Source organism: Catharus ustulatus, chromosome 2, assembly GCF_009819885.2.
Source record: "Catharus ustulatus isolate bCatUst1 chromosome 2, bCatUst1.pri.v2, whole genome shotgun sequence".
Classification (NCBI taxonomy): domain Eukaryota; kingdom Metazoa; phylum Chordata; class Aves; order Passeriformes; family Turdidae; genus Catharus; species Catharus ustulatus.
Genome location: NC_046222.1, coordinates 122,380,168 through 122,406,296, shown reverse-complemented (window position 1 = coordinate 122,406,296; position 26,129 = coordinate 122,380,168). Strand labels below are relative to the sequence as shown.

The following is a 26,129-nucleotide window of genomic DNA, read 5'->3' as shown; positions in this document are numbered from 1 at the left end:
GCAAATATTAGGAAATGGTAACATTAAAAAGGAGATATATGAGGTGATAAAGAAGACTGGTTCTTCATTTTAATACTGATGACAGGACACTTGATTCCCTCTCGAGAGCAATTCTCCTCAGTTCTTGCTTTAGAAATCAGTTTTCAACCTTAAACAAGGGTTGGAAAAATCCTTTAAAAGGGATAAAGTGACCACTGAAACAGCACCAACAAAAAAAGCAGAAAGGGATTTGTCAGTTTTATTCATTTTTCCCTCCTCCTTATTCTCCTTCAAAATCAAAACAAATCAACTCCATTGTTGGGCAAACAAAATTGACTTTTTCTTTACTGCTGAGGACTGAGGCTTAAGTTTCATGAGATTAAGAGTGAAATGAGTTTAGTGCATTTGGTCAGCTCAGTAAAAGAACATTCATCCTCTGGATATTGGATCTCTTCAAATACATCAATAATCAAACATTAGGAAGGTTAAGTTTAGGCTCTTCTTAGTGCTGAAGAACTGAATTATGCATTCAGCCATCCCACACAGAAAAGACACAGCTAAAATGTGACTTCAATGGAAATGGAAGCAGGGATTTTGGGATGAATTGGAAGGACATACCTCATATCCTGGTATGGATCTGACTGCCTCCACCACTGCCAAGGACACCAGGTGCTGGATAAAAGGAATTCTCTGGCCCAGGTTGGAATGCAGAGGGATGGAGATGTGCAGAGTGCACAGGGCACAGCCCAGGGGACTGAGCCAAGCATTCCCACCACGACCTGGGCAGGGAGAGGAAAAAGGGTAACTTCAACTCAAGAAAAGAATCTTGATTATAAGCCGCATATTACAATACAGGATGTGATAAAAGGTATCTGTTCTGTCACCATCTGTTGAGGGTGGGGCAGTGATCCTGATCTCCCTGGGAGATATTCTGCTAATGGGCCATCCATTGAAACCAGGCAGGGCATTGTTCTTTATCTTTTCACAACCCATCCTTCCTCCAGCCAGTCATTTTCTGCTCATGGCCATTGAGTCCCACTGTGGCACTGATAAAATTACTGCATCCCATTGGGAGTTGCTCCAGCCAGGGGGAAGAGCCCAACATTTCTTACCAAGATAAAAACAGAGGTTTTGGGACACTAAGGGAGCCCCTTTCTCCACTGGACTCCAGAGGAAAACCGGATTTCTCCACATCCCCACTGGAGCTCCGGAGGGAAACTGCACCTTGTACAGGAGCACTGCTCCAGCTGAGCCACATCTGTCACTGCAGGAGGATGCAGCCACCATGGGATGGGACTGCTGCCAACACCCTGCCTGACGGGTGTCAGGTTGTACTCTGACTGTGTCAGGGTTTGGGGTTTGTTCTTTGTAGTGCTGTATTTCTATTTTAATTTCCCTAGTAAAGAACTGTTATTCCTAATTCCCATATCTTTGCCTGAGAGCCCCTTGATTTCAAAATGATAATAATTTGGAGGGAGGGGGTTTACATTCTCCATTTCAAAGAGAGGCTCCTGCCTTTCTCAGCAGACACCTGTCCTCCAAACTAAAACAGCAACTTTTCATTCTTTGTCCATATATAAGCCACACCTGATTATAAGCTGCACTTCAGGTTTGGAGCAAAATTTTAGTCAAAATGGTGCGGCTTATAATCGTGAAATTATAAAAAAGATCACTTTGTGAATGTAAATAACATCTCAAGAGAAAGATTCAAACCTATACAGCCAAGAATGTACCCAAAGTCCTTTAATGGAGTTTCCAAACTAATTTTGAAAGAAACAAAGGTTAAAGTGCAAAGCTCTTTCTTCAAAAAACCTGGAATTTGTTTAATATTTCCATCTCTGTAAGTGTTCAAGGCCAGGTTGGATGGGGCTCTGAGCAACCTGGTTGTGTGGAAGGTGTGGCAGGAGTGGAACAAGATGCTCTTTAAGGTCCCTTCCAACTCAGGCCATTCTATGATTCTATTCTGAGGTACTCAAGTACAAGCTGCTGCTCAATTCCCCAGCATGTCCTAAAGCCTCTGCTTGCAGGATTCTCCTCTGCTAACAGCCACATCTCAAAAGATCTTGCATTGCTTAAGTGGGGAAGAATTTGTGAAGATGTGTGCACCCAGAAATGCACTCAGACTCTGAACCATCCTGCACCAAAAGCCAGGGAATCATCTTTTCATGGATTTGTGCTCAGAAAAGCCTCTTGGGCCACACACTCTGCTCTTCCAGTAGAATAAATGTGGCTTTTAAAGAAGTGCCAGCATTTTTCTGGGCAAGAAACACGACTTGCTTACATTGATCTGCTCAGGCAGGTCCTGCAGACTCAATCTCAGAGCAAGTGAAGCCCCAGTCTTGTTCCAGTTAAGCCAGTCTCAGTTTTCATGTGGAGCTCTGACTTGTGTTACACTGAGTGTAGTGATGGCAGCTTTCGTGACTGGCGAAACTTTTTTTGGCAGGAACCAGGAGACCACTAAATCATTTCTGCAAAAGCCACCAAACATCCTGAAAATGTTTACTTTGGTCTCTTATTAACTTTTGGGTTTTCAGTCTGAATCCACAGTTTGAGCAGGAGGAGAAGAGGACAGGCTTATTCTATGGATTATATTATCAAAAATGCTCATAATGCATCTTAAAACGTCCTATTATGTGAATTTAATACACATTTATAAGTAAAATAAGGAAATTTACTCACCTTTCCCTTGTGTTTGTCGAGCAGCCACTGCTATTAAACCCATCTCCTCAGGCAACTCGAACATTAACCTGCCAATTAGGGAAAAAACCAAAAACCCCACATGCTTATCAGCTGCAACACTAAGCTACATTCATGAAAATCAAGGCTTAAATATCAGGTAATATTTTATGTTAACGTTGCACCACCATTTTTTTTCAGCTCACATTTAGTCCTGATTCAAACCCATTAGAATATTAAAAAAAATAATTGGCTGAAAAACAATAATGTAAAACATTATTTTATCTGTTGGGCTCAAATAAGTCAGAGCCATAGTTCATTTAAGTTCTGACAACACAGGTTTTGTGTTTCTTCGCTTTTTCCTCAAGTGCTCATTTTTTTTGGGTGTCCCTATCTTCAGCAAGTGACAACCAGCAATTCTAAACATTTGTTTCTACTTACAGCGAATTTTTGTTCATACTACAAAATATAAGAGCAGCAGTTTCTGATTATTTAGAAAACCAATATGGTGGCAATAAAGCAGTTTAAAAGATACACTATCCCCTGAGAACTAATTATGATTTAACTACAGTAAATAAATCTACACCTTCTGAGAGCTCTAGAGAACACTGGCTTATTTTAGGTTTGTGTTCTGCTTTTAAAATAGTTTCACTTAAAAGAATACTAACTTTTCTCTGGGGATAAGTAGAAAGTGCACTTTAACACCACCAAATGAGTCAATGCTACACTTAAAATAAAAAAAAAAGAAAAGAAGAAAAAAACCTACTGTGAGAACTTTGTTCAAGCCACTTTTAAACAGATCTGAACTGTACCATGACCCTCCTCCATTTCACATTTTCAGGAAGAGTTATTTAAGAGATAAAACATATTCAAGATGTTGCCTGTGAGGTAAACCCAAAAAGTGATGTCTGGCCCACAAATCCGCTTCTCCCACAGGCACAAACACGATGTTGTTCATTCCTACAAAAGCAATCTTGTCTCAGGGGCGAGGGCAGCCCACATCAGAGAAAAAAGTGCCATTCACAATGATTTGCCCTGAATTTCAGGTGGGTTTGGGAGCAGTTTCAAACTCCCAAAGTGAGGAAGTGCATGGGCAGCACGCACAGTGTCCCACAGACACGATGTCTGTGCTGCTGACAAGATGAGGAAACATCCATTGCTCCAGCCCCACACATTCAAAATGCAAGAGACCCAGAGGTTTCACAGGATCTTTGAAATGCCTAACTCAATTTAGGCTGGATGTAAGGAAATGGTTTTTTACGGGAAGAGTGATAAATTGGAATTATCTGCCTGGGGAGGTGGTGGAGTCACCATCCCTGGATGTGTTTAACAAAAGACTGGATGTGGCACTTGGTGACATGGTTTAGTTGAGGTGTTAGGGTATGGGTTGGACTTGATCTTGAAGTGTTTTCCAACCTTGTGATTCTGTGGTTCTGTGATTCTGTGATTCTGAGATTCTGTGGTTCTGTGATTTTGAGATTCTGTGAACTTGTGGTTCTGTGATTCTGTGAATCTCTGGTTCTGTGATTCTGTGATTCTTTGATTCTGAGATTCTGTGATTCTGAGATTCTATTAATCTGTGATTTTGAGCTTCTATGATTCTGTAGTTCTGTGATTCTGAGATTCTGTGAATCTCTGGTTCTGTGATTCTGTGATTCTGTGACTCTGAGATTCTGTGAATTTCTGGTTCTGTGATTCTGTGAATCTGAGATTCTGTGGTTCTGTGATTCTGTGGTTCTCTGATTCTGTGATTCTGTGAACCTCTGGTTCTTTGAGTCTCTGGTTCTGTGATTCTCCTTTCACAACAATGAGGTTATTGGAAAGCCCAAGCAAAGTCTGGATCACAAATGCCTTTGCTAATCACAAATCACAGAGTCCTGGAATGGTTTGGGTTGGAAAGGACCTTGAAGACCTTCCAGTTCCACCCCTGCCATGGCAGGGACACACAAAGCCTGGCACAGCTCCTCAGTGTTTCCCCACATTATTCCCCAGACATGGAGATGTCATCAAAGGCCAACAGCCAAAAAATCTCTTTGCCATGGAGCACACCTTGGCAATTGTCTCCTCTGGACACTAAGGATCACATGCTGACACCAGGCCCACCTGTCTGCCACCTTTGACACAAAATTCCAGAATCACCAAGGCTGGAAGAGCCCCTCAGGATCCCCCAGTGCCACCCCAGCATCCCCCAGACCCTGTCCCCAAGGGCCACATCCAGCCTGCTCCTGAGCACTGCCACAGACAGTGACTGCTCATCCCAACCCTCACCACTCTGACAGGGAAATTTTCTTTCCCAATCTCCACCCTGAGCCTGCCCTGGTGCCATTTGAGGCCATTTCCTCTCCTCCTTTCCCTGCTGTTCCCTCCTGGCAGGGACTTGTGCAGAGCCACAAGGTCCCCCCTGAGCCTCCTTTTCTCCAGGCTGAGCTTTCCCAGCCCAGCTGCTCCTCCAGGATTTGTTTCCAAACTTTTCCCTTTCCCTGGACACACTCCAGCCCTCAGGGGGAAAATCCCCCAAAGCTCAGGAGGTTCCATCCCTGTTTTCTGGGAGCAGCCTGACTTCAACACCAAGCCCCCACGCTTTTGCAACATCAAAATCCAATTTAAACTTGGACACACAGTTAGGAAGAGATTACAGGCTTTGTTGAAACACACACTGATTTCTGTTGCTTCTCCATTCACGTATCTGTTTCTAAATAAAATAAAAAAAATAAATAAAAAAATCATGTGCTGCCATCAGGGGAGGAAAATAAACAGAGCAGGAAAAAAAGTTAATTAGGAATGCAAAACACAGGCTTCTACACCAGAGACAGAATTAGGAGAAGAGATGATGCAGCTCTTGGAGACTTGGCAGCAGGTAACAACTTATTACATGGAGAGACTGAGGTTGGACTTTTAAGGGTCAGGAAGAAATTCTTTAAAGGACACAAGGTGGGGAAGTTGTTAATTCCCAGACTGATACAGCAAGAGACACACAGATTGATTTTTACAACTTCCTGAGATTGTGCTGGAATTAACATGAAGCCAATGATAATAAAAATCTCCACACACCCCCTGCCTGCCTTCCCCCAGCTTCAGAGCTCTGTACATGGTGTGTGCTTGTTAGTTTGGAGGCTTTTTTTTTCTCTTCTGGGAGAAACAACTTGGATTTTCCTTACCAGAAAGATTAACTGTACGTGCACTTTTTTACATATTGACTTCCCTTCTTTTCTTTCAACTTAATCAGTTGCAGACTTAATTTCGTTTTTCTGCAGAGTGCCTTAATCACAGTGCTCACCACATTTCCCCCCCTGAAATGTTTTCCTTCAAGAAATTCTTCATTCTTCCTTTTTATTTTTTTTTTTTTTTTGTTCTTTAACCATCTTTCTCTCTGTATTAATTCCAAAGACCACAATGAGATACAAGATTATGGAAACATGAAACGTCTGAAGATAAATTCACTCCTCAGGAAGAATATCAGATGGCTTCTATACGATCACAGAAGATGACACTGGAATTTCATGTAAATTTTTCTCTTTTTTTTGGAACATTTTTGTGGTACTTTCCAAAATGTGAGCAAGGCACTTTTGGCATTGAAGAATATGAAAGCAGCTGAAATAGTAAAGAGGTTCTAGCACAGCTTTTTATACCAACACCCTCCTCCCACCCTGCAGTGCATACCAAGAGTGCTGTCAAGAGTAATAAACAATATTTAATTATTTTACCAAAATTCCAAGTGCAAGGACGACTCTGGCCCGCCAACACAACGACTTTTCATCCTACATGAACATAAAATGGGAACTGAAACCCCCAAAACTATGTTTGAATAATGTTAACAACTATAAATTTCATTGATGTTGTGGGCTTAAGGTTGAAACTCTCATTAAAGCATCCTGCTGGGTTACAGTATTGCAGAGGCATTACCACAGCCAGCAGTGCATTCCAGATGTTAAAATAGCTGGGCACAAGAGTTAGGGCCAGATTTGTCCCTTCCCTTCAAGTTCCTTGCTTGAAAATCTCACTCTTGTTTAGAGAGGGTTGTAAAAGCAATACACAAAAAAAAAAGAAAAAAAGAAAAGAAAAAAAGAAAAAAAAAAACCCAGAAAAAACCTTTAAATTTTAGTAACATCAAAGATTTGCAGAATGATTTAGGTTGGTGGGCCACAGTTAGAGAAGACACCATGAATGAGAATAAATTTGGATTAGGTATTGGGGGAAAAAAATCCTTCCCTGGGAGGGTGGGGAGGCCCTGGAAAGAATTCCCAGAGCAGCTGTGGCTGCCCCTGGATCCCTGGAAGTGTCCAAGGCCAGGTTGGAACACCCTGGGACAGTGGGAGGTGTCCCTGCCATGGCAGGGGGTGGAATTGGACAATCTTTGGTGACCATTCCATGATTCTATCAAATCTAAAATAACAATAATCATTGTTATTGACCCAAATCAGCAGTTTCTGTGAGTGACACCACACTGGGGGTCTGGTAAAAGCCACCAATCCTGGAAATGTGGGAAAATCTTTAGCATGGTGTCCTGACTTTGGTTTGTTCACTTGGAATTTTTCTGCTGTGAGATAGGATTAGGAGGGAGGCAAAACAGCCTTAAATTTAAATGGTATAAAGAGAAACTTTATTACAAGAAATTGTAAAAAAAAAACTGAATAAAACTTTAGACCACTTTTCCTCCCCCCTACCACTTTTTTATTTTACACTGAAAACAACTCAGTTTACCATATCTAAAATAGTCTTTCACTCATTTCCTTGGAAGAGAAGATTTTTTCTTCAGTCTATGGAGATTTCTCTACAAGAAACACTTCTGTCATGGCCTTGATGCTACAGTGATTATTTGTTTGGGAGAATGGAATTCTGATTACTGTGTAAAAATGGGATCTTATGGGTGACACATCTGAAAGAAAAAGGAGCTCAAAAAATCTGATTTTTACAAATTTCCCCCACAAAATAACCCTGCCACAATCCTGAGGGAAATAAGGACATGAGCAGAGTCTGCTTTGGCTGAAAAGGGAATCCAAGAGTGTGAAAGAATGTGCAAAAAAGATGGAAGCAAGGAGGAATTCTCCAAAGGAGAAATGCAGGAATATTGTTCAGAGAATGGAGAGCTCAATTACAGTGGAGATTGGGAAAAAAAATGACAACAAGAACTTCTACTGGAATGTTATTTTAAAAAGTAAAAATTAAAAAAAAAATTTAAAAAAGAAGGAAAATGTGGGCTCTCAGCTGACTCAGGCTAAAACACAATGCATACACCTTAGGCTGAGCTACTCAGGGAAATATTCATCAACAAAGTCTTCCAGGACTTTATACAGAGTTCAGGGAGAAGAGGAAACACCAACAGTAGAAAATAATTAATCTCATGAATCTCTTGAGAAATCTTGGCTCAGTGAAGTGAGAGCAGATGGGATGGATCTGAGGGCACATCCAGGTCTCCCATCCTCATCAGGGACATCAGGGCAGCCCCAGGTTGTCTTGGGTTACAGTACAGAGTGTGATAAAAGGTATCTGTTCTATCACCATCTGCTGAGGGTGGGGCAGTGATCCTGATCTCCCTGGGAGATATTCTGCTAATGGGCCATCCATTGAAACCAGGCAGGGCATTGTTCTTTATCTTTTCACAACCCATCCTTCCTCCAGCCAGTCATTTTCTGCTCATGGCCATTGAGTCCCACTGTGGCACTGATAAAATTACTGCATCCCATTGGGAGTTGCTCCAGCCAGGGGGAAGAGCCCAACATTTCTTACCAAGATAAAAACAGAGGGTTTGGGACACTAAGGGAGCCCCTTTCTCCACTGGACTCCAGAGGAAAACCGGATTTCTCCACATCACCACTGGAGCTCCGGAGGGAAACTGCACCTTGTACAGGAGCACTGCTCCAGCTGAGCCACATCTGTCACTGCAGGAGGATGCAGCCACCATGGGATGGGACTGCTGCCAACACCCTGCCTGACGGGTGTCAGGCTGTACTCTGACTGTGTCAGGGTTTGGGGTTTGTTCTTTGTAGTGCTGTATTTCTATTTTAATTTCCCTAGTAAAGAACTGTTATTCCTAATTCCCATCTCTTTGCCTGAGAGCCCCTTGATTTCAAAATTATAATAATTTGGAGGGAGGGGGTTTACATTCTCCATTTCAAAGAGAAGCTCTTCCAAGCATCCTGCATCCATGGAGCAGAAAATGTCTGGATTCTGGGATTGAAAACTGGGTTTGTACTTCAGCTGTGGGCTGGGAACAACTGCACATCCTCAGGGTGTGTCCAATGTCCTGTTTATTATCTTGATAGCTTTAATTATCTTTATCCTATTTATTGTCTCAGTATCTTTAATAAGAGCTGCAGGGAAGGAGGGAATACAGGAGGAAATGGCACAAACACCCATCCAGTTTGGGAGGAACACAGAAATGTGGGGATCACAGAACACTGGGAAAGGATGTGGAGTTTTCCCAGATCTGACTGGAAAAGCCTTGAGCAAGCTGGTCAGAATTCACTGCTGACCCTGCTTAAAAGAAGGATGTTGGACCAGAGACCTTCAGGGATTCTGAGGGATTCCTGACTCCAGAAAATGTACAGAATCTTGGCATCCCTGGTGCTCCCAGCAGACATTCAGGTTTGGTTGTAATCAGTCAGAAATTGGCCATTTTAACAACAAAATCAGTGATTTAGCACCAAGGCTGTTCACTGGAATCCCACCTAAAGCCATTTGCACACTCTCTTACAAGCCTAAATATTTACATTTCTCCATCTCCCACTTTCCATGAGGAAAATTTTATTCCATGAGGCATTTTACAGACAACCAGGTGCTCCCAGAAGATTGACCCCCCCAGGTGAGACAAGGAGAACCCCTCAGCTGTTAATCCAACTCAGGCTGATTGAAATGACAGAAATCTCACTTAAAACTCTGCCTAAATCCAGCAAGAAAAAAAACATTTACCAGAATACCCCGTGACATGAATGCACTCTTCTGTTCTAATGCAAAAATTCATCCCTCCTTTCACTTTCTAGTGGGTTTCCCCACAGCAAAGTCAGCACAGAAAGGGCCATTTAGTGTCAAATTCTCCTTGAACTCCTTGGATACACCAAAATCCTGCACCAGTGAGAAAAAGCATTAAAGGGATTACAATATCCCAGCCATGGGGAAAGCTAAAAAAGCACTGCAACCTTGCACAGCTGGCTCCTTGTTACCTCCAGAAATGCTACAAAAAGAAGATTGTCCTGAACTAGACAGGACATTTCCAGCAAGGAATATTCTCCTGGATGAATGACGTGGGTTAGGAGCTCACAGATCCTTTGGCTGGGTGGGTAAATCCTAGAGCAAGGCAGTAATAATTCATTTTTAGTAAAAAAAAATGCAGGATGGAGGGAGGGCAAAGCCACCTGAGCTGTTTTTCAGCTGCTTCAAATCTCTCCATAAATGAAAGCTGCTGTTGGCAAAGGGGAAGCAACAGCAAAAGATGCCAGGGGAGAGAAGGGAAAACTAAATCACCTCTTTTTTTTACCACCCATGTGCTTGTGCTTGATTTAAATTATGGTATTCTGGCTTTATGGGAATGGTTCATTGCTTTGAGAATCAGGGCCTGCTGCACAGAACTCTACCATGAAATCCTCTTTTTTTTTTTTTTTTTCCTCCCTGCTCACTGTATTTTTCAGCTGGTAATTTTCTTGTCTCTCTATTTTTATACCTGATATTTTATAATTAGTCCTTTGTGTATGTTTATAGGCTTTTCCTCTTGAAAAAGAAAATTTTAAAACACAGTACCATACAGGCAGAGGTGTCAGGAAACATACCCAAATAAGAAAGGACTCCAAAAAATCAGTTTGCCAACAAAATGCCAGTAAAACTTGAAACCTGGGTTCAGAGACACTGGTCATGTTCCAAAACTGCAAACTTAAAGAACTTCTTTATTCAGTAAATCAGCTTCTCTGTGAATATCATCAAGACCACAAAGTTACAGTAAAGGAGGGCGTTTCCTCGGGAGATGTGAGGAGAGTTGAGGAGTTTGTTTCGATTTTTAAATTGAAAAGCAAAAGCTTGTCCTGTTTTGAACAACTTATTTCATTTTTTTCAAATCTAGTAGGTAATCTTTTCCATTCATAACCTTTCAATTCATTCAGGGACAGCACCCAGGGAATGGTTTCACAGTGGGGTTGGGTGGGATTTTGGGAATTAGGAATTGTTCCCTGGGAGGGTGGGCAGGGGTTGGCACAGGGTGCCCAGGATGCCTGGAAAGGCTGAGCTGGAACAGAGCAGAAGGGATAAAACAGGAATTTATTGGAAGGATTCACCTTGGGCAGTGCAAGAGCCTGGCTGGGGCTGCACCCAAATCAAATCCCAGATGGATCCTGGTCATGAGTTTTACACTTTTATCAGTTTTGGTTCATCCACACGCTGGGGTCAGTTATCCAAGCACAGCCCCAGGCTGTGAAGTCTCAGCCCCTGGTTTGCCCCTTTTCCCTCGCTGCTGTTTCTGCTTTTTGGATGTCCTTGGTTCTCCAGCTAGAAAGGAATTGTTGTGTCACTACCCTGTGAGGAGAACTTACTGACACCTAATATGAACTTTCAGAGTTACTGAAGCAGCAGAGATTTTGGAAAATAGAAAAGCCAAAACCCAAAGCATCACCCAGAGCAGCTGTGGCTGCCCCTGATCCCTGGAATGTTCAGCTCCAGGTTGGACATGGGGACAGTGGGAGGTGTCCCCAGGGCAGGGGTGGCACTGGGTGACTTCTAAAGGTCCCATGACTCTAAGATGCTTTAAGAATGCCCAAATTTGGCCACTTTCAGAGGAAAACCTCAACACAAACCCATGCAGCAGAGCAAGAGACATTTCAGCAAAATGGCAAATCTCTTTTAAATCAGCACTGGATTCACTAATTCATAGTGTGAGGCACCACAAACACGAGGATCTCCAGAGTAACCCATTGTTAAAGTGAATTTATACAATATTCCTCAGCTCCCTCCCAGCTAAAAAAGCCAACTGAGAACCTTCTGCACACACAGCAATTTTAATGGGATATTCTGGCCAGTTTCTAGTCAGGGTAATTACATTTCCTTATGAAAATTTCTCTACAATTTACAAAGACATCACTTCATTTCCTGGCTTAAATCATAGAGGGTGTTAAACAGTTGCTATGTTTGACCAGAGAAATGATGAAGTTATTCCCAAACTCCAACAGGGTTAATGCAGAACAAAAGACACTGGATTTATCATGGAAATTAAAATGAGCACAAATAAGAATTGTGTCAGGATCCCAGGATCCTTCCCAGAGCCCTGCAAAAGTGGAAAAAATTAAAGCATTTCAACAAAAAAAATCCATTCCTTGTTAAGGAATTGTGAAAGACCTAAAAAATTAGTAGTAACAATTATTTTAATTATTTAAATCAATATTTTTTCCTTTATTTTATTGTTATTAAAAGTTTCATCACTACTTAAAATCACAGAAGTAATTTATACTTAAGAGAGGCCTCTAAAACCTTTGATTTTTTTTTCCATGATTTGCTTTAATTTCTTTTATTTTCTGCCTGCAACACCCATCATGCTCAAAATTTAGGTTCTGCTGACTTATGTAAACATAAGGATGCAGCAAATTGCCAGTTTTCTTAATCCAATGCTAATTGAAAAAGAATTTTAATTTTTCCCCTCTTTCTGAGTTTTCCTACACCACAGCATGAGGCAGCACGTTTTCACACTGCCATTTCTTGTGGTCCTGTCAATTGGTTTAACCCTCTTTCTGAAAAAAAAAAATATTTAATGTGAAAGACAATTAACTAAAATTTCAGGCAAATTTCTCCATTAGCTCAGTTTCCCTTGGTCAAAAGCACATTCTCATCTCTCACCATTTAATTGAAAAATACACACAGAAGGTCTTAAAAGTTCTAAATGCTGGTGGATATTCTGAATTTTGGGACATGTATGGTACAAACATCATCCTGAAGGTGGTTATTGGACACATTACTTGGCACTCAATCAAATCTTCCTAATTTTTCCCAATTGTGGCTTCATAAATTGGCAGGTGAAGCCCAATTATTTCACTTGCATGGCTTTTTTTCCATTAAGAATGGTGATACGTGAAATCTTTGGGGGAAAAAAAAATTTATTAACATTTTGCTGTGCAAAAGCCATCAAAACATCCCATTCCTTCCATGTCAGTAAACTCAGAATTTAATCAAAAAACTCCCACGGACAAAACATAAGGTTTTTAATCCTTCTCTAATAAAACAGGTGGAACACTGAGGAATTTGTAACATAAATAATAATTAATATAAATTAACATAAATAAAAATTATAATGTTAAGAGATTAAGGAAAAGTTTAATGCCAACTTTGAGGGAAAATAAGGTTTTTTTTGTTTCAGTGTTTCAGCAAGAGCTGTTTTAAAAATAAAATTCTTAGGAAATGGCAGCTGAGCTCTAAAGTTGAAGCTAAAATCTGAAATTGTAAAGTTTAGGGTATTATTTTTTAAAATAATTAAAAGTATTTTTAATAAATAAAGATATTTCTAATAAATTTTAAAAAATTTAAAGGTGCTATTAGACCTGATGGGATGCTTACCATGTACATCATTTTTCAAAGGAAAGAGAGATGCAGAAAAGCTGCTGTTCTCTAGGAGAATGAATTGATTTGTCTGCAGCAATGTCATTTTCCCTTTAAAACACATAAGTGAACTTTATATCCAACATCCCTAAATAGAATTTCCTTGTGAAGAAAGAACAGATGATTCTCCTTTTTTTTTCCTCCCTGATTTCAACTCACAGATCACGTTAAGAGATAATCCAGAAAAATTAATTGTGAATTAAAAAACGGGAATAAACACAAAGCTGGCTTTGCATTCACAGAACTGATAATTCAAACACAAAAAATTCTCCCACCAAGCCCCAGAGTTTCATCCCTCCCAGTGCCACAGGATTTCTAAATTCAGTATTAAAGCTTTTCTCACGTGGCAGCCAACACTGCAAAGCATCTGAAGCAAGAACAGAAAAGTTCTGTCTCCAAATGTGTTGGTAAATATTTTGAAAACCCCTCTGCTATTGGGCAGAGTCCCAATAGTTCATTTCATGGGTGATTAAGAATGGATTTCAAAATAAGGAAGTTCTCTGCAGAAAGAGCCATCATAATGTGGGTTTTAACCACAGACTCACACAAAATAAAGCTGATACTCAGAGTCCCCAGAAAGGGATTTCCTTTGTCAGGGTGGGGAAAAAAAAAGAAAAAAAACCCCAAAACAAAGCAAAGCAAAGCAAAAAAATCCAAACAAACAAAAACACAAACAAAAACAAACAAAATACAAAAAACCAAAAAAAACCCAAACAAAAAAGAACACAAAAAAACCAAACCAAACAAAAAAATCCTCAACAAAACAAAAAATAAACAAAACCTAAAAACCCAAGCCAAATCAAAAAACCCCAAAACCAAACAAAAACCCCCCAAAACAACAACCAACCAAAAATCTCCAAAAAACAAAAGACTCCAAAAACAAAAAACCCAAAAAACCAAAAACCAATAAACAACAACAACCAAAAAACCCACAAAAACCCCCAAACCAAACAAAAAAACCCAAACCAAACCAAAACCAAAAAAAAAAAAACCACTAAAAGTCCCCAGGTAATGTTGATAACTCAAATTTTTCACAAGCAAGAAAAGCTGGAAGTTCTTAGTTCTGAAAGGTTAAAATACGCCCAGAAACAAGAAAATATTGTACAAATAAAATATATTTAAATAATTTTTATCCTGGGAGGTGGTGGATGGGTCTCCACAGAAGCACAGGTTTGGGTTGGAAGGTAAATTTATTTTGGATTTTGGCATCTTGACACTTTTGTGTTCAATGGAATCTGGATATCCCTGAGAGCATCAAAGAAAAAAAAAAAAGTCTGATTTTTTCATTACCTCACCAAACCCAGGAATTGCTTCCAAATACTGACTAAAAGCACCTTAAACTTGAATTCTGTATCATTACAAACCATTTTTAGGTTTAGGAAAGGCTTCAGATCTGCCACAGCTTCAGTCATTTCCATTAATAATTAATAAATTAATAATTTGGATTACAGCTTTGTTTATCAAAAACTCCTCTTTGCTGGGAGAATCCCTAAGGTTGTAAAAAGGTGGGTTTAAAACTCAAAGTTTGATAAATCAAAGTGTGGCCTCAAATAATCAGATGCAAATCATGAAATGGAGAGAGAGTGGAAAAAAGCAAAAGGAAAATAAAGGCTTAGAGAAGAAACTTCCTCATTCAGCTTTGCCAACACATTTCTAAAAAAAACAGGTGGTGTGAGGTGGTGTTTTATTTAAAATAAAAAGTGAGGTTTTATCAAGGGTTAGGGCATTCTGTAGCAAAAAATTCCTTTGGCTGGAGAGGAGAAAAAAGTGGAGAAATTACTTAAATAGGAAGTTACAGGCACAGATGCACAAAACTGCTGGGAAACAGAAAGAATAAAAGGAAAAAAAATGTGGAATATAAGAAAAAATCAGTAGTTATTCACATTTGTGTGAAGGAAAAAATCCACAGCTCCAGCACCTTCCAAGGACTTGCACCCATGGCACAGAGAAAGCTGAAATCCCACTCCAAAATCAAATTGGTTCTGACAGGGACAGAGAAATCCTTGTGCAAACCTGACACAATTTCAATTTTACACCACAGCCACGGAGTGCTGGAAGGACCCTCTGCCCTGCTTAAAAAACTCATGAAATTATTTATGCAAAATTCCTTTTCTTTTAGCAATTCTTAAAGGCAAAATTTTTTTCATGCACCTTCATTTCTGGGTTGAAATGTTGTCCCTCACCCACTGAAAATGAGGAAATGCTCATTCATTTTCTTCCTGTACCATGCACTTGAGGAAAAGTTTCTTGACACTGTTGTGTTCTTTTGATGAAAGAAACATAAACACAATTCTTTGCTATCCCACTGTCCCCATGGTTTGGAATCAAGATTTCTACACCCTGAACCATCTCCTTTCCCTGCCTTGGACCATGCCCAGCAAATCCACACTTTTTGAAGCCTCGTGCTGAAAACTGGGCCAATAATTCCAATTAAACTCTCCCAATGTTGAGTAGAACTGGAAGGATCACCTTGACATTTTTAGCACATTTTTAAGCACTTTTGTATTTATTTCAGTGCCTCATCTCCTTTGTTACAACAGGAATTAATTTTTAACCCACACTGAATTGCTCACTCAAACCTCCAGAACCTCTCATGAAAATTGATATTCAACCACTCTCAATTTCATGATTTGCATCTGATTATTTGAGGCCACACTTTGATTTATCAAGCTTTGAGTTTTAAACCCAATTTTTTTTTTCCTTTTATTAATTTCTGTTTCCAAGCAGTTTTGTGTATCTGTGTCTGTAACTTCCCATTTAAGTTATTCCTCCACTTTTTTCTCCTTCTCCAGCCAAAGGAATTTTTTGCTACATAATGCCCTAACCCTTGATAAAACCTCACTTTTTATTTTAAATAAAACACCACCTCACACCACCTGTTTTTTCAGAAATGTGTTGGCAAAGCTGAATGAGGAAGTTTCTTTTCTAAGCCTTTATTTTCCTTTTGCTTTTTTCCACTCTCTCTCCATTTCATGATTTGCATCTGATTATTTGAGGCCACACTTTGATTTATCAAGCTTTGAGTTTTAAACCCACCTTTTTATAACCTTAAGGATTCTCCCAGCAAAGAGGAGTTTTTGATGAAAAAAGCTGCCATCCAGATTATTAATTTATTAATTATTAATGGAAATGACTGAAGCTGTGGCAGATCTGAAGTCTCAGCAGTCTGAACTAGTAAGAGATCTTGATTTTAAAATTTTAGATTTAAGAATGGCATTTAAACCCTCCAGCTGTGACACTGAGGAGTTAAGCATCTAAAAGGGGAAAGATCACTGAAGAAAAAAAGAATGATCATCTTTCCTTTCCTCCACTAAGAGAATTTTAACAAGCAACTCTTGACAGAATTAATAAAGTTGCAGCTGTAAATGTCAACTGTCTGCAGCTGTCTGTCTCCTCCACCTTGCCCAATATATTTAACATTGAATATAACTGAGAAGGAAAAAGGGGAGGAAATACTTTTCCCTTCACATATATTTTCTTTAAAGGTGTCTTTTTCTACAAATACTCCATAAATAATTTTGACTTTTCAACCAGGAACATCAGACAAACCTACCAGAGCACTGTACTCCCATCCATCCAGAATAAACCTGTAAAACTGATTTTCCTATCGCCCTTGTTTTATGGGATAACCTTTCCATTGCAGCAAATAAAAACTCCCTGTGTTCCCTTTTCACCATTCTATCCAACATCCAGAGTCACCCTGTCCCTGGAGGTTTTTTTCTCATTCACAGTCTGTAAAACCCTGGGTCAGACACGTTCATTTTGTGTCTGCAGCTCCTGGTGGCATCACTGGGGTGGCTCAAGTGATGCAACAAAAGGAACCCAAAACAGGTGAAATACAAAAACCACACAGCAGATCCTTGATTTCTGCAGTCCATCCATCAGGGGAAATCTGGTGGATGGACTGAAAAATTCCCACCAATATTGGCACAGAATCCCAGAATCATCCAGGTGGGAAGAGGCCCCCAGGATCCCCCAGTGCCACCCCAGAGCCACCAAACCCTGTCCCCAAGGGCCACATCCAGCTCTGGGACAATTCCAGTGACTGCAAACCTCCCTGGGCAGCTCATCCCAACCCTCACCACTCTGACAGGGAAATTTTCTTTCCCAATCTCCACCCTGAGCCTGCCCTGGTGCCATTTGAGGCCATTTCCTCTCCTCCTTTCCCTGCTGTTCCCTCCTGGCAGGGACTTGTGCAGAGCCACAAGGTCCCCCCTGAGCCTCCTTTTCTCCAGGCTGAGCTTTCCCAGCTCCCTCAGCCCCTTCCCCAGCTCCAGCCCTGCCCTGGACACAGAACAAACATCAAGAAGTGACTTTCAAGACCAATAAATGAATTTCTCATCACCCAACCCATGGGTTTTTTACCATGAACAAGCTCAGATCACACAACAGAGACACTGAGGGCTCAGCCAGAATTGGCACATCCATCCCCATCCATCCCCATCCATCCCATCCATCCCCAAATCCACCTCAGCCAGCAGCAATTCAAGCACTGCCAATCTCAGAACCTCACTCTCCAGCAGGGTTTTTCCTCCTGCAGATGCTGAAAGCTGAGACACCAAGTGGCACAAGCCAAGGGCAACAAAAGGAGTGGAACTCTCACCCTGGAAAATTCACATTTACAGGCTGCCACTACCTAGAGATCCTCAGTGCTTTAGCAACAATAAAGACAAAAATCTAATTTTTTAAATCATCCAAAACCTTCACATTTAGTGCAGCAACTGAGTAACTGTATATTGTCAACTTACATTTACTTATTGCCTATCAGTGTATTTCTATTATTAAATAAATTATGTCCATTTTTAAAAGTTGCTACAGAATCTTTTTAGCAGTCAAAAAAAAAAAAATTCTTCCCTCAAATTGCATATTCCAAGGGGTAAAACTTGTATTGCAATATAATATTCCAACTTATATATGATATTGTTATTCCAGTTTATTATTGTTCCAACTTCTACATGGTACTCCAATTTATGTTATTAGATTCCAGTATCACATAAGGCAAGGTGGCTTCCAAAATCATGAAATGCATTGTCAAGTTCTCAATTTGAAATGCTATTTTTAAACCCTACTGTCAAAAAAATTTCCTGGAAGTTAACATAAAATACATCTTGGATTATTTATCACACTCTATCTCTCCCTTGGACATGAACATTTATTTTTGTTATTGAAGAGTTCCTCTAATTGAATTTCCTTGTATTCATTAGCTTTTAGGATACTTCCAGAAAGAAAACATGACTGAATTTGAGAAATGAGATCATAAAATATAAGATGTGACAGCAGAAAAATGTTTTATTTCCCTGTTCATTAAACAAATACATTTTCTTTCCATGTACAACAGACACTGGGAGGAGTGTCCAAGTCCAAGTGGTGCACACAAAAATCAACTCACTCTGGCTACAAATAAATAATTGCAGTCAAAATTAAACCACTCCCAGATCAATAAAATCCCACAAGCCTTAAAAAAAAAGAAAAAAATTTCATAATTTAGTTTAACACTGCAAACTGCAAGACTTGAATGAAGTTACATTATTATAATATTATAATATTATAAAATTCCTGCATGGCTGACCAACATCCCTGGACTTTATTTGGTTCTTGCAGCTCAGGGAAAACATTATCTGAAGGCACTTTGCCATGAGGCCTCACAAAATGCAGCTGTTCCAGGGGCTGCCCCTTTCCCAGAAAAACTGGGATTGAGTTTCTGGTGCTGCACAAGCTCTGCAGTCCTGGCAGAGAATTCCTGAATCCCAGGGCTGGGACTGGAATTATCCCAGAGTTAGACACCACTTACATTAGTAGAATAAATAAATAAATAAATAAATAAACAAACAAACAAACAAACAAACAAACAAATAAATAAATAAATAGTTATTCTTTTAATCACAGAAAAGAAAGCAGAAGATGAATAGGAGATCAGTATGAGTTCATATTTAATTAGAAAATTGTCATTCAAAGTAGGGAGGGAATAATACAAAAAATTTGGATCCAAGAACTCCTGTTTTAATAGTTTTGAATTTGCCCCTGGATCCCTGGAATGTTGAGTTCCAGGCTGGACATTGGGGCTGGAGCAGGGGTGGGATAAGATGATTTTTAAGATCCCTTCCAACCCAAACCTTTCTGGGATTCCATAATTCAAGCCTGCATGCAAGGAATGGTTTGACCTCTGGTTTCAATCTACTACTTTTAGATAAAATTTATTTGATTTAAAAAGTCACTTTTTGCTGTTCAGCCCTTTGACTGAACGAGATCTTCCCACAGAGAATTTTTCTGGGGTGCCTCTGGAAGATCCAAAGCAAAAATCATAATTTTGGAGGTTTTCTTCACCCCTGTTAGTCTGAGGAAACTTTTCATTGCTATTTCTCTACATCCTAAGGGAGAGTTGAATGATAATTATAATTATTGGCAAAGCACTTCAAAATCCACACAGAGAGAATGCAGAAAAAAATCATGGATTTATGGAATGCTTTGGGTTGGAAGAGAAAAATCATCCAGTGCCATGGCAGGGACACCTCCCACTGTCCCAGGCTGCTCCAACCTGGAACTGAACATTCCAGGGATCCAGGGGCAGCCACAGCTGCTCTGGCAATTCCATCCCAGCCCCTCCCAGGGAACAATTCCTAATTCCCAAATTCCCACCTAACCCTGCCCTCCATCAGTTCAATCCCATCCCCTGTATCCTGTCCCTCCATCCCTTTTCAATTATCCTGGAGTCCCTTTAGGTCCTGGTATTATTATGATGATTTCTAATCCCACAAATGTCACAGATCAGCAACAAATATTTCTGAAAATTCAGGAAAACAGCAGGATGAGCCCAGACTGAGTTGTACCAACCAGGTTTATCCCACACCCAGGGGCTGGGGGAGTAAACACTGGAGCGCCAAAGAGAAACAGATGAAGCAGTGGATGTGCAAATGACTGCAAAATTATTATAGGAAGAGGTTTTATGGCAAACCTCTCATTCTCCCACAACCACAGGCATCAAGAGCCTCCCCACAAACTCATCTCCTGCTCAGCCTGGTGGAATAAAATCCCAAATTACAATGTCTGTGCCTCTGTCACACAGAATTTTATTTTTCACTAATTTCACTGCTCATGCAACACTGGTATAAAATGAGAGAATTTGTTCTCTCCAGAATCTAAGGGAAGGAAATTTCTGAAGATTCTTGGGCTCCTGGAGGTGATGCCCACACAAAAATCCAGAGCTCAGATCCAAGATTAATTCCAGCAAAACACCTTAAAAGCTAAAACAAGGATTTAATGATATTCAGGCACAAAGAAATGATTGGCTTTGTTGTGCCTCCCCACCTTTAAATGGTGATGAAATACTCAAGAATTCTCAAGCTGAAAAATCCAACTTCCACTGTACTTTCTCCTTTTCCAAACAAGTTTTCAACTTCAAATCAAGTTCCAGAGAATTATTTTGACTTCTCCTGCTGGTGGTGACGCAGACGAGACCGAGGCCATCTGCAGCCACCCAAGATATTTCCAGTGCATTCCAAGACACACAACCCAGCCCCAACGTGCTGATGAAAAAAACATGTGCAGCCACTGCAAAAAACTGCTCAAAGTCTGGGAAATCACAGGGAGAATTTAACAGAGAATTCATCCCTCTGCAGAGCTCAAAGATACATTTAGCCCTTGAAGTTTTAATTATTTCGGACTCGTGGGGATGATGGGCACAAATATCCTTGGAAGCCTGCTCAGAGCATTGCAATACACAGATTATTTATTCTATTTTTATTCCATGCAATACACAGATTATTCCATTTTTATTCAATGCAATAATTGATGGTTGGTACTACAAGGCAGTGATGCCACACTTCCGGCTAAATGCCAACTGTGCAGTTCCTTTCTGCCTCTCTAAAATTGCTTTGTGGTTGCATTTAGTGATGGCAGTGGGCATGTTCCACCTTGAATTTAAGGCATATTCCCATTTATTTTTAAAATGTAGAATCTCACTTTATTTCATAAATAATAAATATATATTTCATTATAAATAAATATATCAAGATATTTGCACCTGAATTTTTAAAGTTGGCCGACAAGGGGTAACTTTTTCTGAAAGACTTCATTTCCAAGACCTTGACACCAAAACCTCAACAAAGGTCCAGTCACAAAATATTACATGTAAATTTAATATATTTTTATCTTATTTCATAAGAGGCACCTTACTGATGATTTTTTCCTCTTTTTTTGGCAAGAATTGACCAAAACAACATTTACCATCTTCCTGCCACGTCCCAACAAATTCAGATTTCAGTTTTTAGGCTTGGCATCTGAAATCCTGTATATAATTCCTGTAGGAATTATTATCCTATTCTAATCCTCCCACATGTCCTGGACCATAAAATAGGACAAATAGGAAAAGAGAGTGAACAAAATGAACACATGAGGCTTAAAATTTAAAACTTACAAAGTTTCTTAGCTCAGCAGTGAAATTATTTTCAGTTCCACCTACACCTCCCAATCCTTTGCTCTCAGAATCTGAATTCTGAAATCTAAAATTCTGAAATCTGAAAACAATTTCAGAATTTATCAAGATGTATTATTACACAAAATGACAATTTTAAGGGCACGAGGATCTACAAATTCTGCTGAAGAAGAAATCCTGAGTAACATATCCTGGTCTGCTTTAAATCTACTTATTCACACAAATCATAATGAAGTGAAAAGAAAAATCTTGAGGTTTTCTTAAATCTTGGGATGAAATAAATAGAAAAATGCCATGGATTCAATTCTACCTACAAGATTAAAAATCAAAAATCACATTTTTTATATTTAAATAATAATTTCTTTATAGAACTCATACAGTTTTACTGATTAATTAAACGTCTTGTTTTCCACAGATGTAATTAGATGAAAGAGGACTAAAAATAGTGCATAAAATAAACTCTTTTTCATCCACACATCTCCAGTAGAAGAAACTTTGGGCCAGTTTTTCCCATCAAGGAGAAAATCTTATAAAAGGGGTTTGTGGCCATCAACTCTTTTCTCCCTACAGTTCTTCTGTTCAGATGAAAATTTCACTTCATTTTGATGGAACCCATTTGAAAAAGAATTATTTCTGATCCAGTGAAGACTTAAGATTGTGCACATGCAACTATCTGCACTGGAAATGAAAATTTAATTCATTAACTTAAATTCCTTATAAAAGAGTTGGATGATCACTAATTTAGACAGGTGTCCTAAACCCCCAGGGCTTTGAGTTAAAAAATAAAACCTAAAAAAATCTCTACAGTAAACAGCAATCATTTATACTTTCAAATCAAAGAATCTTCTCAAAGAGACTTCCCAGAAAGACAAAAAACCAAACAAAACTTTCTTCCCATATTCATAATTCCAAGTATATTTCAAATTAAATGAAATTTTTAGATGGTAGGAATACTTTTCAATGTAAAACTGGCACCTTAAGATGTGGTCTCAGCTTAATTTTTCCTTTTTTATTGGTAATGAGCTTTCATCAATCGTGTGTCAGTTTTCAGTTTTAAGATGGAAAATAAATGAATGAAATTAAAAAAAAAAAAGAAAATGCCACCCCCAGTAATGAATCCTTACAGAGACAGGACTATCATTTGGAATAATTAATATAAATTAAATATAAATGTAAATAGTTAACATTAAAAAATTGTCAATGTTTGGGACTTGGCTCAGGCCTAACTTTGCTTCTTTTATTTATTCTTATTTCAACACTGAGAAGCACAAACAAGCAGTGTCACTGGACCAAGTTCTCTTGAAAATGTCATTTCTGATATTCTGGCATTTGCTGTGCCTTGTTTTCAAACCCTTGGCCTATTTCATGGCCCTCTCTGAGTTGGTCAAACAGCAATAAAGTGTTTATTTGGGGGTTTTTGTGAAATAAACTGTTTATTTTGGAGTTTTTGTACAATAAACTGTTTATTTGGGGGTTTTTGTGCAATAAACTGTTTATTTTGGGGTTTTCATGCAAGTGCCGTTTATCCTCAACCTGCAAAATACTTCTAATTGTATACAGTAATTGATAAGTAATTTATATATAACTAATATATATATAAATAGAACTAATATATATATATTAATTATTTTTTAGGATATATTAGTAACTTAGGGTTCCTCAGTTTGCACTTGACATCCTGAGCTTTGTGTTGGCAGCTCCCAAACCCTCCCTCCATAGGCACAGAATTGGTACATCATCATCAGTGAACACCCAAATATCACAGCAAGGAGAGCCAAGGATGCAGTGCAAAGCTTCTGCTTTTGGTTTTATAGCCAAAAAAAAAAATCTTTTCCAAAGCAACTGGGGTCCAGGACAACACAAAGTTGAAAGATGAATTTCCACGTTCGGCACCGCGACAAAAATCATCTTCCCTTCCGAACCCACCGCGCACAAACCCCCACATCCTCCATAAAAAAAATCAGATTTCACCCTGCTGCTGGCAGCTCTCGAGCCCAGCTCCCACCTCTCCCAGCCTGCCTGTGGAACAGCAAAGGCTGTGCTGAAAATCCCAATATTGGGAAGGAACATGACCCGCTCGGCGCCGCGGCGCGTTAAGGAGCCTGATTGAACATCGCTGCTAATTAAGAGCTCTCCTTGTTTGGCAGGACCACCAGAGAACCTCCTGCACTTGTTCATGCCAGCAGCACCTCCTGCAGAAATTAACTCTTGATGAGAGCAGCCAGGGGGCCCAGCTGGGTCCCCCCAGTCCTCCCGGCGCACAAATGAAGCGTAATGAGAGCGCTGGTGGCTACCAAGGGGAGGGAGGTTATTCGTGACCTCTCCTTAAAAACCAGAGTATACTCTTACATTGACTTAATTTTCTGCACTGGGGGTAGATAACACAGCTGAGCAGAGCTGAGAATCGCGGGGGAGGGCTGAGAATCAAAATTATTAGTGAATAATTTGGTAAGAATTATCTTATTAGGCGGGCTAAACTATAATTCTGTTCTCAGGGCTTTGGAAAATCAATAAATATTATTCAGCTATCAGGCTCCTGAAAGAGAATTTCACAACAAAAGCTGAAGTTGGAGGAGGTTTTGTGAAAAACAAAAAGCAGGTTGTTGGAGCTGGTTTGACATTTTGTTTGGGATGTGTTGTAATATTCAAAAAGAATGTTCCACGTGTACAAACAGCGCTGGTTACCCTCCAAAACACAAATAAAACACAGCCCACTGCCCCTCAGTGCCAACACTGCAGTGTCCAGCCCTGGTGATAAACTGTCACCTCTGCTGCCACTCCTGCAGGTGACCACGAGGGTCCCACCTGGACAGGGGCTCCCTGAGGAAGAGAATGGCAGCACCTGCCTTAACTGGGCTGGGAACAGAATAATTATCAATATTTTAAAATATTCACATCTGTGTTGGTTCTTATCCCAAAATCCCTGAGGCTGGAAAATCCCTCCCAGCCCAGGCAGTCCCAGCTGTGCCCATGGCCACCTTGTCACCCTGAGTGCCACCTCCAGGTGCCACCTGCAGGGATGGGCACTGCAAACCTCCCTGGGCAGCTCTTCCCAAGATCTTTCACCCTTTCCATGGGGAAATTCCTCCTCACAGGAAATTCTGATTCCCCAGGACATGCTCCAGCCCCTCCAGGGCTCTCCTGCAGGAGCCAGGACTGGACACAGCCCTGGAGGGGCCTCTCAGAGCCAGCACAGAGGGACAATCCCTGCCCTGCTCCTGACAATCACTTCCCTATTCCTCCATTTCTAATTAAGCAGCAATTAGAAATAGCCACATACAGAAATAATTACCTATGCAAAGTGCTCGAGTGCACCCTTCTGTTCTAGACACTATCAATCAGATATGACAAAAAAATGTGAAAAGGCTGTGATGAATGGAAACAATCATTTCCCTCCGTTAAAAAAATGCATTTTTAAAACAATTCAGGCCTTGTATTTCTCTCCCCTCCCACCTCCTGCCTTTGGTTACATCTTGTATGGAGCCTTAACTTCAAGGTAGCTCTGTTGGAAAAATCTGAGAGAGGGCAAAAGGTATTTGCTTACATTAAAAAGAAGCTAAAATCAGAACATAAAAGAAATTTTTCATGAAGTGCCTGAGGAAGAACATCTTTACATGTGTTTCACTACATGGCAAATACCACCAGAAACAAATACTTGGGCACATGGACAAGAAATGTGAACTGCACATGTTTTATGGGACTGAGGAAGTTCATAATATACATTAGCATTTAATTTTTTCATTCCAAGATGATTTCTACTTGAGGAAAGTAACCCAACATTCAACCTAAACTAAGATTAAGGATGCATTTAGAGAGTATGCACATTAAACGCAATATTCACCTTTCAGCACAAGGTTTTCCCCTGCATTGAGAAGCTGCTCTCTCTCCCCTTCCTATCCCAAACTAAACTCCATAGCATGGGATATTTTTACCTTGGTTTCTCCAGAAACCTCCTCAGCTTGTAGAAGAAATTAAATATAACTGAACCCTGAGTTTAACATTTAACATTGCACATAAATCACCTTTTAACAAGGAACTTCCATCCCTACCCTTTCCACTTCCCACCAGTTTTAGAAAATTGTAAAATTGCTGTGACTCCTCCACCTTTTCTGGATGGGAGAAAAGGGGGAAGGAGAAACTGCACCCTGAACCTCAGGCCTTCAGTTTGGAGCATAATTATGTGGCACCCTGGGCTTCAAATTTCCTCAAACACACCCTTTTTTTTCCAAAATCACCAAGTGCTAAGTGCTCAAAGGCTCAGTTCAAGGTATCTTTGAGCCATCTGCTGGTTTTGGGAAGGAGGAGACTCCAGTCTGGATCCAGGCTGAAAGAAGGGATATTCCACAACCTGGAAGTGTTAAAAGAAAGAACAGACTGAAAACAAGATTTCTGCACAAACACAAGAGGCAGAGAATTGCCAAAGGAGAAATTCAGACCCTGGCTAGAGTGGCAGATGTCAAAAATACATCCCAGAGCT

At 40.0% G+C, this 26,129-nt stretch overlaps 1 protein-coding gene across 2 annotated transcripts in view; it reads right to left on the bottom strand.

Moving 5' to 3' along the window:
* HLCS (holocarboxylase synthetase) overlaps positions 1 to 26,129 on the bottom strand; it is a 112,068-nt gene that overhangs the window by 11,099 nt on the left and 74,840 nt on the right. For both annotated transcript variants that reach the window (XM_033052092.1, XM_033052093.1), the window contains exons 7-8: positions 2,659 to 2,726; positions 598 to 758 (exon numbers count right to left, since the gene is read on the bottom strand). In XM_033052092.1, coding sequence (XP_032907983.1) covers positions 598 to 758; positions 2,659 to 2,726 — 229 coding nt within the window. The remainder of the gene's footprint in view (positions 1 to 597; positions 759 to 2,658; positions 2,727 to 26,129) is intronic.